The sequence below is a fragment of the Oncorhynchus kisutch genome, linkage group LG8 (assembly GCF_002021735.2).
Source record: "Oncorhynchus kisutch isolate 150728-3 linkage group LG8, Okis_V2, whole genome shotgun sequence".
NCBI lineage: Eukaryota > Metazoa > Chordata > Actinopteri > Salmoniformes > Salmonidae > Oncorhynchus > Oncorhynchus kisutch.
Genome location: NC_034181.2, coordinates 9,825,915 through 9,837,941, shown reverse-complemented (window position 1 = coordinate 9,837,941; position 12,027 = coordinate 9,825,915). Strand labels below are relative to the sequence as shown.

The 12,027-nt window shown below is 44.6% G+C and overlaps 1 protein-coding gene across 1 annotated transcript in view; it reads right to left on the bottom strand.

The window, feature by feature from the left end:
- Positions 1–505: 505 nt before the first annotated feature.
- Positions 506–12,027, bottom strand: part of LOC109896207 (protein prenyltransferase alpha subunit repeat-containing protein 1) — a 33,412-nt gene continuing 21,890 nt past the window's right edge. Inside the window, exons 6-7 of the mRNA XM_020490505.2 lie at positions 5,317–5,687; positions 506–3,668 (exon numbers count right to left, since the gene is read on the bottom strand). Of these exons, the coding sequence (XP_020346094.2) occupies positions 3,278–3,668; positions 5,317–5,687 (762 nt within the window). The 3' untranslated portion in view covers positions 506–3,277. The remainder of the gene's footprint in view (positions 3,669–5,316; positions 5,688–12,027) is intronic.

Genomic DNA, 12,027 nt, shown 5'->3' with positions numbered 1-12,027 from the left:
CTGGAACTAAGGGGCGTGGCCCGAAGCATGAAAAACAGCCCCAGACCATTATTCATCCACCAAACTTTACAGTTGGAACTATGCATTGGGCCTGGCATCCGCCAAACCCAAATTAGTGTGTAGCCCAAACTGCGTGGACGCTGCAGATTTTCGGGATGTCTCCTGGTCTGTAAAAAAAACGCTGTAGCTTGGCCACCTTCCACCGCAGAAGTCCGACATTGGTGGATGGATTTTGACAGGGATGTAAAAAAATAAATAATGGCATAATATGCCTCAAGTGGAGAAATGCATTTGTTTTATGCCCAGCTCACGAGACCCCTTGATGAGGCCCGAGGCAGTTACCTCTTCTACCTAATGGTAAGTCCGCCAGTGCAAACAGGCTGGTCATAAATTCTATTATGCTTTGACTCAGTCGTTCATTCTATTCATTCCACTTTGCTATGTTAAACAAATCAATGGCATGTAGCTAGCTAGCAGAGGTTCAATGACGACAAGAGACAAGAACTTCAATAAATAATGATTTTAATAAATATTTTATAAATAGGCAACAACCAGCTGATTGTCGAGTCAATAAGATATTTATGGGATAGCTAGGCTAACGTTACTTCTCCTTATGGGATAGCTAGGCTAACGTTACTTCTCCTTATGGGATAGCTAGGCTAACGTTACTTCTCCTTATGGGATAGCTAGGCTAACGTTACTTCTCCTTATGGGATAGCTAGGCTAACGTTACTTCTCCTTATGGGATAGCTAAGCTAACGTTACTTCTCCTTATGGGATAGCTAGGCTAACGTTACTTCTCCTTATGGGATAGCTAGGCTAACGTTACTTCTCCTTATGGGATAGCTAAGCTAACGTTACTTCTCCTTATGGGATAGCTAGGCTAACGTTACTTCTCCTTTGTTAGCCAACAAAAGCTAACACAGTCACATCAAGCAGCTGAAATGATAAACTATGTGCACTTTCATTGGTTTCAACTTTGTTTATATTGGCATATCTTTGGATATATTAATTTTAAATAGTCATGATAAATTAATTTGCCCTGGATCAGAGAAGCTGTCAGTCTCGTCACGTTCATATATGCGTGACATGGTGGAGATCACAAAAAAACTGCAACATGTTGCACAAGTCAGATAGTCACACAGCGAGACTTAGCTATTACCCCGCTGTACCCAAACCAATGCTAGGCTAGTAGCATGGGGAAATATTGTCTAGACGCTTTTTTCGAAGGTTGATTGACTGGCTGGGCTGACCATGTAATAGAAACCATTATGATCTAAGGGCCAAACTGATCCTATATAAGGACTCGTAATATAACACTTTGTGAATACAATCCCAGGTATCATTGACTCGGTACCCTGTATATAGCCTCGTTACTGTTATTTTGTGTTACTTGTATTTTTTACTTTAGTTTATTTGGTAAATATTTTCTTAACTCTTTCTTGAACTGCACTGTTGGTTAAGGGCTTGTAAAGTAAGCATTTCACAGTAAGGTCTAAACCTGTTGTATTCGGCGCATGTGACTGATAAAGTTTGATTTGATCACTAAGAGTAAGTACCACTAACAGGGTGAAACAGAACAGACAGAAACAAAGCAGCAACCACTCCTGGAGAGTCAATAGGGTGCCTCCAAATGACACCCTATTCTCTATATAGTGCACTACTTTTAACCAGAGCCCTATGGGTAGTAGTGCACGAAGAAGGGAATAGGGTGCCATTTGGGACACAGCACAATGAAGATCAAACCTATAAGGGCAATTCCACAGCAGCAGGAGTGTGAAATGTATTTTTTTGGGTATCTCAGATTGGTCTCACATAGGACCTCCACTGGGAGGAAGTATGGTTATTAACATGCCTTTTTAAAACATTTGTATCACAACCCCTTTTTTTTTTTTTTTTTTTAAATCAGGATGAAATTTAATTGAATAAGGCCCTTTTTTAGACTTCTACATGCCTCCTGTAAGAACCTTATGATCTGTGAACCGTACACGATACAGACATCTTGGTGTCGTTATAGTCCTTCGTGTTCTGAAATACACATTTTCACATTCATTTATTCAACATAAAAAAATATTAATCTCAACTACCCTTATTGATTTTTCAACAATAAAAAAATTACAATATACTCTTCAAACGTCACATTTCCAGAGTTGGATCTCTGATACTTTTAATAATAAGACCCATTTTACACAGAAATTGACATTGGTTCATGAACCAATCCCAGCCCTTCAGCAAGTCACCAGCAGAGGGCGTTCCCTTTGAATCCATTTCCCATTCAATGTGCTGGTGGTGATAATACCATTGCTAAATTTGAAGGTATGATCAGAGAGCCCACTCTGGAAATGTGATGTACTAGTAGAGTATATTGTTCCAAACAAGTCTTAAAATGAACTAAAAGGGGGTAGTTAATGTTGAATAAATGAATGTGAAAATTGTATTTTAGAATCTAGTCATACTCTATATTTTAGAGCACACTATAAGGTTTATTAGGATGACACCAAGATGGCTAACTTGTACGGTTCACGGATCATAGGGTCTTAGAGTTTGGTTGGTTCATGATTGTGCTCTGTCTTAAGGTTTTATAGTTGTACGGTTGTCCGTAGCGACACATCAGTAATGGCTTGACTAGTTTTTCCTTCCTTGTTTTTGTATGTTGACAATTCATTATTTGCTGCACTGCTCATCTCAAAGTATGTCAGCAGAACTGACTAGAAAAATGACAAGATTAGTGATGGATAACCATGGCAGCTTCACATAGGCTATTCTTCTACAGTTAGTGGGAGAACAAAAGGAATGACACGATGAATGAAACCGAGACATAGATCTCATAAGTGAAACAACTAAAAGGACTGACAGAATGGTTGTTCTAGTCCCTAACATTGAGAGAGAGACCTGAACTACAAACAGATAAACAGGCCAAGGTGACACACTGTACTATTCCAGAGAATAGCCCTTCTCAGATATCCATTCCCAGACAAAGCTCTGCGGATGAATCAGAGTCCAGGCATTTTTGGGAGGGGCCACAAATGACTTGACCTATCAGAGACCCCCAGCCCCCTTCACGAGTATTGAAGAATAGGATGAATTGACCAGGCCCTAGACGCTGATCTAGGGACAGTTCTTAGTAGTTCTCGCCCTAATGGTTAAGGTTAGGGGTTGTGTAAGGGTGAGAGGATGCTAGATCTGTGCAGGTGGGCAACTTCTAACCGCTGCCCATCTCCGGTGGAACAGGAAGTATAGCCTCTCACTGACCAATGACAGAGTTAGTCTATATATCTCACTGACCAATAACAGAGTCCAACCACTTCCTGTATGCGAGGGCGAAGCGTCCCTGCTCAGGGGAGCGGCAGCTGTCCAGGACACTGGCTACGAAGCTGTGCTCTGAGGGCAAAGCAGGGGGGCAGGGGCCAGGGGGACCCCTCTTCAGGCGCTTGGTGTCACGGGGGTCCGGGACCCCAACCCCGTCCACTTCCATGGCATCCTGACCCTCCTGAGCCTGTCCATTCCTGCGCTGCACCCTGTCTAGACCCACACCTCCAGGGCAGGCCGTGTGAGGGTGGCTGCTCAGCCCAGCATCGGTGTGGTTCGGTTGGGGAGACTCGCTGCCGAAGCCCTGGCCGTAGTGGTGGTCCCTCCTCCAGTGGTGCCAGAGGTAGAAGACGTGTCGCCTTGAGAAGATAGTTGTTATGAAATACTGCATGAGCATTAGACTGGAATCATGTCAATGTGAACGAGTACGCTACACTGCAAAGCCTTTAGGGTGCTTTATTATTTATTTATCTGTACGGAATGAGAAGCTAAAAAAATAAATAAGCACTTGATGTTTTTAAAGGGGGAAAAGATACAAAACTATGTAGGCTAAAAAATAATATCCTTATAAGGTATTTGAGGAAGAGCACAACTGTTGTGACGTAAAAAAAAAAAAAAACTAATCTACTTTTCGACAATCATCTTTAAAACCTAAGATATATCTATCTATACGTGTCTCACACATTCAACAAGGATGTGAACACTGTTGCCATGGCACCACTCACTTCTCCCTATCAGAAAAAAGCTGGTCAGGATAAACACTTGACTGTGCAGCTGGTCTTTAGCCTCGGGGCAAAACATCTCCCTCCCTCCCTCCCTCCTCTCCCTCCCTCCCTCCCTCCCTCCTCTCCCTTGCTCTCTCCCTTTGTTTTCCCCCTCTAGAAGGAAGAATGTTCCACAGCAAAACAACATCAATGTCATGATAACCCCCAACACATCTACTCCTGAGAACATTGTCATGGTCTAACAGATTATAAACTGGGTGGTTCAAGCCCTGAATGCTGATTGGCTGACAGCCGTGGTATATCAGACCGTATACCACGGGTATGACAAAACATTTACTTTTAACTGCTCTAATTAGGTTGGTAACCAGTTTTATAATAGCAATAGGGCACCTCTGGAGCTTGTGGTATATGGCCAATATACCACGGCTCAGGGCTGTATCCAGGCACTCCGCGTTGCGTCCTGCCTAAGAACAGCCCTTACCTGTGGTATATTGGCCATATACCATACCCCCTCGCACCTTATTGCTTAAATAAACATGATTGTCGTAATAAAGCATTTGCCAACAATATGGAAGGTAGAGAGACAAACTCTGTACAGTATCTATGACTAAGGCTATGGCTGGAGTTAGGCCACACCCTAGATAAAGAGACATGGAGTTCCTGTATGCTCTTACCTGTGACGCCAGAGCATGTCAATATAAAATGTGTTCTGTGATTGGCTAACATTGTAGTCCCAGGTTGAGTGACAGTAATATCTAAAAGACACTAATAACTAACCCAAGATTGGTGTCGTATTGGTGTCGTTTCCAATGGATAGAAATTAAGCATAGATCATAGACCAAGAAAGGAGACGGGCACAGCCAATCACGAGCGAGTGAGATCCAATTGGCCTGTTTTAGCATTTGCACATTTCCATTAGGCAAAGTCTACTCTGAAGTGTGTGTGGGGAAATAACTCAATTCACCCTCGCACTCCTTCTAAACAATGCAATTCCTTCAAACTTGTAAAAAGGGGCATTTTCCAAAGTGCACTGTTTGTAACAGATTATAGTTTTGGGAACAGAAAATGGTATTGATATCAAATGTTTCATTGATGACAATTTGCAGAATGTCGGACAGGTTTTATCTAGCTCCATTTTATCCCACTTCCCGCCACTGGACTTCCTCTCATGACCATATTTGGTGGTGAGTGGAAGTTCTAAACGCATGCTTCAGATTTATGCCCCGTGACATGTCTGGGTTTCCCTTTTGGTCTGTGGTAATATTGTCCTGTAGGCTCGTACCTGTGACACCAGAGTGTCTCGTGTCCCGGGAAGGACTTGATGAGGTCAGTACATAGTTCCACCTCCTGGTGGAAGAGCTGGGGCAATGCCGGCACCAAGGCCAGGTCCTCTGGGGAGGGGGGAGAGGGGCAGGGGCCTGCTGCTGTGGCCTCTCCGTTGGCCTGGTGGTGGGGGTTGGCTTTGTGGGGGCTGTGGCTAGGGTTAGAGCTGGGCTGAGGATGGTAGTGCTGGGGAGAAGAGGAGGAGGACAGGGACTGGCTGAGCTCCCTGACCAGGGCCTTGAGCAGGAACTGGCGGTAGTGGAAGCCACTGTGGTCCGACACGTGCATGGAGACCCACTGACGCATAGAGGAGAGCTCATCATGGAGGACCTGGAAGGAGGAGACAGGTCTTACAGCGCTAACCAGTGTAGCCTAGTGGTTAGAGCATTGGACTAGTAACCGAAAGGTTACAAGTTCAAATCCCCGAGCTGACAAAAGGTACAAAATCTGTCGTTCTGCCCTTGAACAGGCAGTTAACCCACTGTTCCGTCATTGAAAATAAGAATTTGTTCTTAACTGACTTGCCTAGTAAAATAAAGGTTAAAAAAAAAAATATATATATATGCATAACCATTAATCACATGGTATGTTCATCATCATGGGTGATTTCATTCACCAGTTTCATTCACATGGGAGTTTTTTTTACAAGCGAAGGGCACAGCATTATTCTGGAGCAGAATACAATAGCAAATTCACAGAGAAGAGAAGGAAATTAAAGATTACGTTTGACGATATTTGGATGAAACCAGATCAAAGTATGATGACAAAATTATAAAAAATGTATGTTGGTTCTAAACTGATAAAGTTGATCATATAGTTACACACACACACATCTTCCCCCCCTTAACTCTCATTTTAATACACCAATGGTAACATGATATTCTATTACCTAGTTTAAATACCGCTTTGTAACCAACATCGGACATGGGCCTGGGCTGTGGCGTTACATTATGTCAGCCAGTTATTGTAATGCAAATAACTGCCGGTTTCACAGTAACTGACCGTTATTTAACATAAACATGTTTAGCATTTGCGTGCCTTGGAAAATACACATAAAATTCTATATGATATCCACCGTTACAATAAATCCATTATTTTAGGCAGAAACATTATGATATGAAGAAAATGCACTTCAGAAGAACAGAATATTATAAATAAAATAGAAAGGATATTTTTTCCCCATTCTGGAGCGAGTTATATATATGATGTGGCTGTATTTTTGTAAAATATTTTTAAAATTATTCTCCCCAATTTCGTGGTATCCAATTGGTAGTAGTTAGTCTTGTATCATCGCTGCAACTCCTGTACGGACTCGGGAGAGGCGAAGGTCGAGAGTCATGCGTCCTCCGAAACACAACACAACCAAGACGCACTGCTTCTTGACACAATGCAGATCCAACCCGGAAGCCAGCTGCACCAATGTGTCAGAGGAAACACCGTACACCTGGCGACCTGGCCAGCATGCACTGCGCCCGGCCCGCCACAGGAGTCGCTTGTGCACGATGAGACAAGGATATCCCTGCCGGCCAAACCCTCACGACGCTGGGCCAAATTGTGCGCCGCCCCACGGGCTTCCCGGTCGCGGCCGGCTGCGACAGAGCCTGGGCTCGAATCCAGAATCTCTGGTGGCACAGCTAGCACTGCGATGCAGTGCCTGAAGTGGCTATGTTGAGCATTAAAGTGATCATTAGAAACAGGTCCTATATGCTATATTTAGAGTTATTTGGCTACTTAAGTTGTGAATGATACAAACCTTAGAATGTCTTAGAAATCTACGCATATATGGGCTGCATGATGCGACTATATTGATGATCTTAGAAGGTTGCGGGAAAAAAAAGAAAAAGAAAGCTTGCTCTCTGTTCCTCGCCTCAGGCTGCACAGCTGTTCTCTCATCAAGTGATCACATTTTCACCCATCAGACTATTCTCACCGTAATCTTGTCTTTACTAATATGTAAAATTAGTTTTGATTTAGTATGGCCTGTGATCAAATAGACAGGATCAGAGGCAGGGGAAAAATACATGTCAGCCGTGTGCACTCGAATAGCGACTTGGTGTTTGATGTGGTTTTCCAATGCATTTGCATTGATGTCAGAGTGGTTAGAGGGACAATAGAGCCTTGAGTACCAGGCCGTCAGGACCTGATGGTCATTAGCAAGTTGGGTACTACCAAAGCATGTTCAGAGTGCATAAAAGGAGATTATCGTGGAATATTTACTGTGGTCATGACCACAGACCTATATCTATCCAACCCTGCCTTTCTAAGGTCATCGAAAGCCAAGTAAAACAGATCACCGACCATTTCGAATCCCACCGCACCTTCTCCGCTATGCAATCTGCTTTCAGAGCTGGTCATGGGTGCACCTAAGCCACGCTCAAGGTCCTAAACGATATAACAGCCATCGATAAAAGACAGTACTGTGCAGCCGTATTCATTGACCTGGCCAAGGCATTCTCGTCGTCAGACTCAAAAGCCTTGGTTTCTCAAATGACTGCCTCGCCTGGTTCACCAACTACTTCTCAGATAGAGCTCAGTGTGTCAAATCGGAGGGCCTGTTGTCCGGACCTCTTGCAGTCTATGGGGGTGCCACTGGTTTCAATTCTTGGGCTGACTCTCTTCTCTGTATACATCAATGATATGGCTCTTGCTGGTGGTGAGTCTCTGATCCACCTCTACGCACACAACACCATTCTGTATACCTCTGGCCCTTCTTTGGACACTGTGTTAACAAACCTCCAGACGAGCTTCAATGCCATACAACTCTCCTTCCATGGCCTCCAACTGCTCTTAAATGCAAGTAAAACTAAATGCATGCTCTTCAACCGATCGCTGGCCGCACCTGTCCGCCCGTCAAGCATCACTAATCTGGACGGTTCTGACTTAGAATATGTGGACTATTACAAATACCTAGGTGTCTGGTTGGACTGTAAACTCTCCTTCCAGACTCACATTAAGCATCTCCAATCCAAAAGTAAATCTAGAATCGGCTTCCTATTTTGCAACAAAGCATCCTTCACTCATGGTGCCAAACATACCCTCGTAAAACTGACTATCCTACCGATCCTTGACTTCGGCAATGTAGTTTACAAAATAGCCTACAATACCCTACTCAGCAAATTGGATGCAGTCTATCACACTGCCATCCATTTTTTCACCAAAGCACCATATACTAGGTCATCTATAAGTCTTCGCTAGGTAAAGCCATGCCTTATCTCAGCTCACTGGTCACCATAGCAGCACCCAACCGTAGCACGCGCTCCAGCAGGTATATTTCACTGGTTACCCCCAAAGCCAATTCCTACTTTAGCCGCCTCTCCTTCCAGTTCTCTGCTGCCAATGACTGGAACGAACTGGAAAAATCACGGAAGCTGGAGACTCATATTTCCCTCTCTAACTTTAAGCATCAGCTTACAGATCATTGGACCTGTACATAGCCCATCTGTAAAACGCCCACCCAACTACCTCATCCCCATATTATAATATTTTTGCACCCAAGTATCTCTACTTGCACATTCATCTTCTGCACATCTATCACTCCAGTGTTTAATTGCTAAATTGTAATTATTTCGTCACTATGGCCTATTTATTGCCTTACCTCCCTAATCTTACTTCATTCGCAAACACTATGTAACATTCTCTATTGTGCTATTGCGTTTGTTTATTTCATGTGGCTCACTGCTTTGCTTTATCTTGTTCAGGTCGCAGTTGTAAATGAGAACTTGTCCTCAACTAGCCTACCTGGTTAAATAAAGGTGTTCTCAACTAGCCTACCTGGTTAAATAAAGGTGTTCTCAACTAGCCTACCTGGTTAAATCAAGGTAAAATATGACTTTTATTTTTGAATGACTGCCAGTGAAGCAGTAATATGGTCACTAATCAAATCAAATCAAATGTATTTGTCACATACACATGGTTAGCAGATGTTAATGCGAGTGTAGCGAAATGCTTGTGCTTCTAGTTCCGACAATGCAGTAATAACGAACAAGTAATCTAACTAACAATTCCAAAAAAAACTACTGTCTTATACACAGTGTAAGGGGATAAAGAATATGTACATAATATGTACATGGCTAGTGATACATGTATTACATAAGGATGCAGTCGATGATATAGAGTACAGTATCTACGTATGCATATGAGATGAATAATGTAGGGTAAGTAACATTATATAAGGTAGCATTGTTTAAAGTGGCTAGTGATATATTTACATCATTTCCCATCAATTCCCATGATTAAAGTGGCTGGAGTAGAGTCAGTGGCATTGACAGTGTGTTGGCAGTAGCCACTCAATGTTAGTGGTGGCTGTTTAACAGTCTGATGGCCTTGAGATAGAAGCTGTTTTTCAGTCTCTCGGTCCCAGCTTTGATGCACCTGTACTGACCTCGCCTTCTGGATGATAGCGGGGTGAACAGGCAGTGGCTCGGGTGGTTGATGTCCTTGATGATCTTTATGGCCTTCCTGTAACATCGGGTGGTGTAGGTGTCCTGGAGGGCAGGTAGTTTGCCCCCGGTGATGCGTTGTGCAGACCTCACTACCCTCTGGAGAGCCTTACGGTTGAGGGCGGTGCAGTTGCCATACCAGGCGGTGATACAGCCCGCCAGGATGCTCTCGATTGTGCATCTGTAGAAGTTTGTGAGTGCTTTTGGTGACAAGCGACCTCTTCCTGAGGTTGAAGAGGCGCTGCTGCGCCTTCCTCACGATGCTGTCTGTGTGAGTGGACCAATTCAGTTTGTCTGTGATGTGTATGCCGAGGAACTTAAAACTTGCTACCCTCTCCACTACTGTTCCATCGATGTGGATGGGGGGGGTGTTCCCTCTGCTGTTTCCTGAAGTCCACAATCATCTCCTTAGTTTTGTTGACGTTGAGTGTGAGGTTATTTTCCTGACACCACACTCCGAGGGCCCTCACCTCCTCCCTGTAGGCCGTCTCGTCGTTGTTGGTAATCAAGCCTACCACTGTTGTGTCGTCCGCAAACTTGATGATTGAGTTGGAGGCGTGCGTGGCCACGCAGTCGTGGGTGAACAGGGAGTACAGGAGAGGGCTCAGAACGCACCCTTGTGGGGCCCCAGTGTTGAGGATCAGCGGGGAGGAGATGTTGTTGCCTACCCTCACCACCTGGGGGCGGCCCGTCAGGAAGTCCAGTACCCAGTTGCACAGGGCGGGGTCGAGACCCAGGGTCTCGAGCTTGATGACGAGCTTGGAGGGTACTATGGTGTTGAATGCCGAGCTGTAGTCGATGAACAGCATTCTCACATAGGTATTCCTCTTGTCCAGATGGGTTAGGGCAGTGTGCAGTGTGGTTGAGATTGCATCGTCTGTGGACCTATTTGGGCGGTAAGCAAATTGGAGTGGGTCAAGGGTGTCAGGTAGGGTGGAGGTGATATGGTCCTTGACTAGTCTCTCAAAGCACTTCATGATGACGGATGTGAGTGCTACGGGGCGGTAGTCGTTTAGCTCAGTTACCTTAGCTTTCTTGGGAACAGGAACAATGGTGGCCCTCTTGAAGCATGTGGGAACAGCAGACTGGTATAGGGATTGGTTGAATATGTCCGTAAACACACCGGCCAGCTGGTCTGCGCATGCTCTGAGGGCGCGGCTGGGGATGCCGTCTGGGCCTGCAGCCTTGCGAGGGTTAACACGTTTAAATGTCTTAGTCACTTCGGCTGCAGTGAAGGAGAGTCCGCATGTTTTCGTTGCAGGCCGTGTCAGTGGCACTGTATTGTCCTCAAAGCGGGCAAAAAAGTTGTTTAGTCTGCCTGGGAGCAAGACATCCTGGTCCGTGACTGGGCTGGGTTTCTTCCTGTAGTCCGTGATTGACTGTAGACCCTGCCACATGCCTCTGGTGTCTGAGCCGTTGAATTGAGATTCTACTTTGTCTCTGTACTGGCGCTTAGCTTGTTTGATAGCCTTGCGGAGGGAATAGCTGCACTGTTTATATTCAGTCATGTTACCAGACACCTTGCCCTGATTAAAAGCAGTGGTTCGCGCCTTCAGTTCCACACGAATGCTGCCATCAATCCACGGTTTCTGGTTGGGGAATGTTTTAATCGTTGCTATGGGAACGACATCTTCAACGCACGTTCTAATGAACTCGCACACCGAATCAGCGTATTCGTCAATGTTGTTGGCTGACGCAATACGAAACATCTCCCAGTCCACGTGATGGAAGCAGTCTTGGAGTGTGGAGTCAGCTTGGTCGGACCAGCGTTGGACAGACCTCAGCGTGGGAGCTTCTTGTTTTAGTTTCTGTCTGTAGGCAGGGATCAACAAAATGGAGTCGTGGTCAGCTTTTCCGAAAGGGGGGCGGGGCAGGGCCTTATATGCGTCGCGGAAGTTAGAGTAACAATGATCCAGGGTCTTTCCACCCCTGGTTGCGCAATCGATATGCTGATAAAATTTAGGGAGCCCTACGTGTGCTTTATATAGATTGGTGCCAACATTGTACTGTAGGGTGTCAGCAAAAATAATTAAACATCTACCCTATTTGTTTACAAAGATAAAAAATATTTGGTTGATTGAGAATTTCTAACCCACAGAATATTATTGTAGATATTTTAGCCACTCAAAAGGCTATTTTACATGGGAATCAGAATGACTGTTCGAACCTTTTAGACAATGTAGAGACATTCGACCAATCAAATGTCATCAGCCATCACATAACCCAAACAC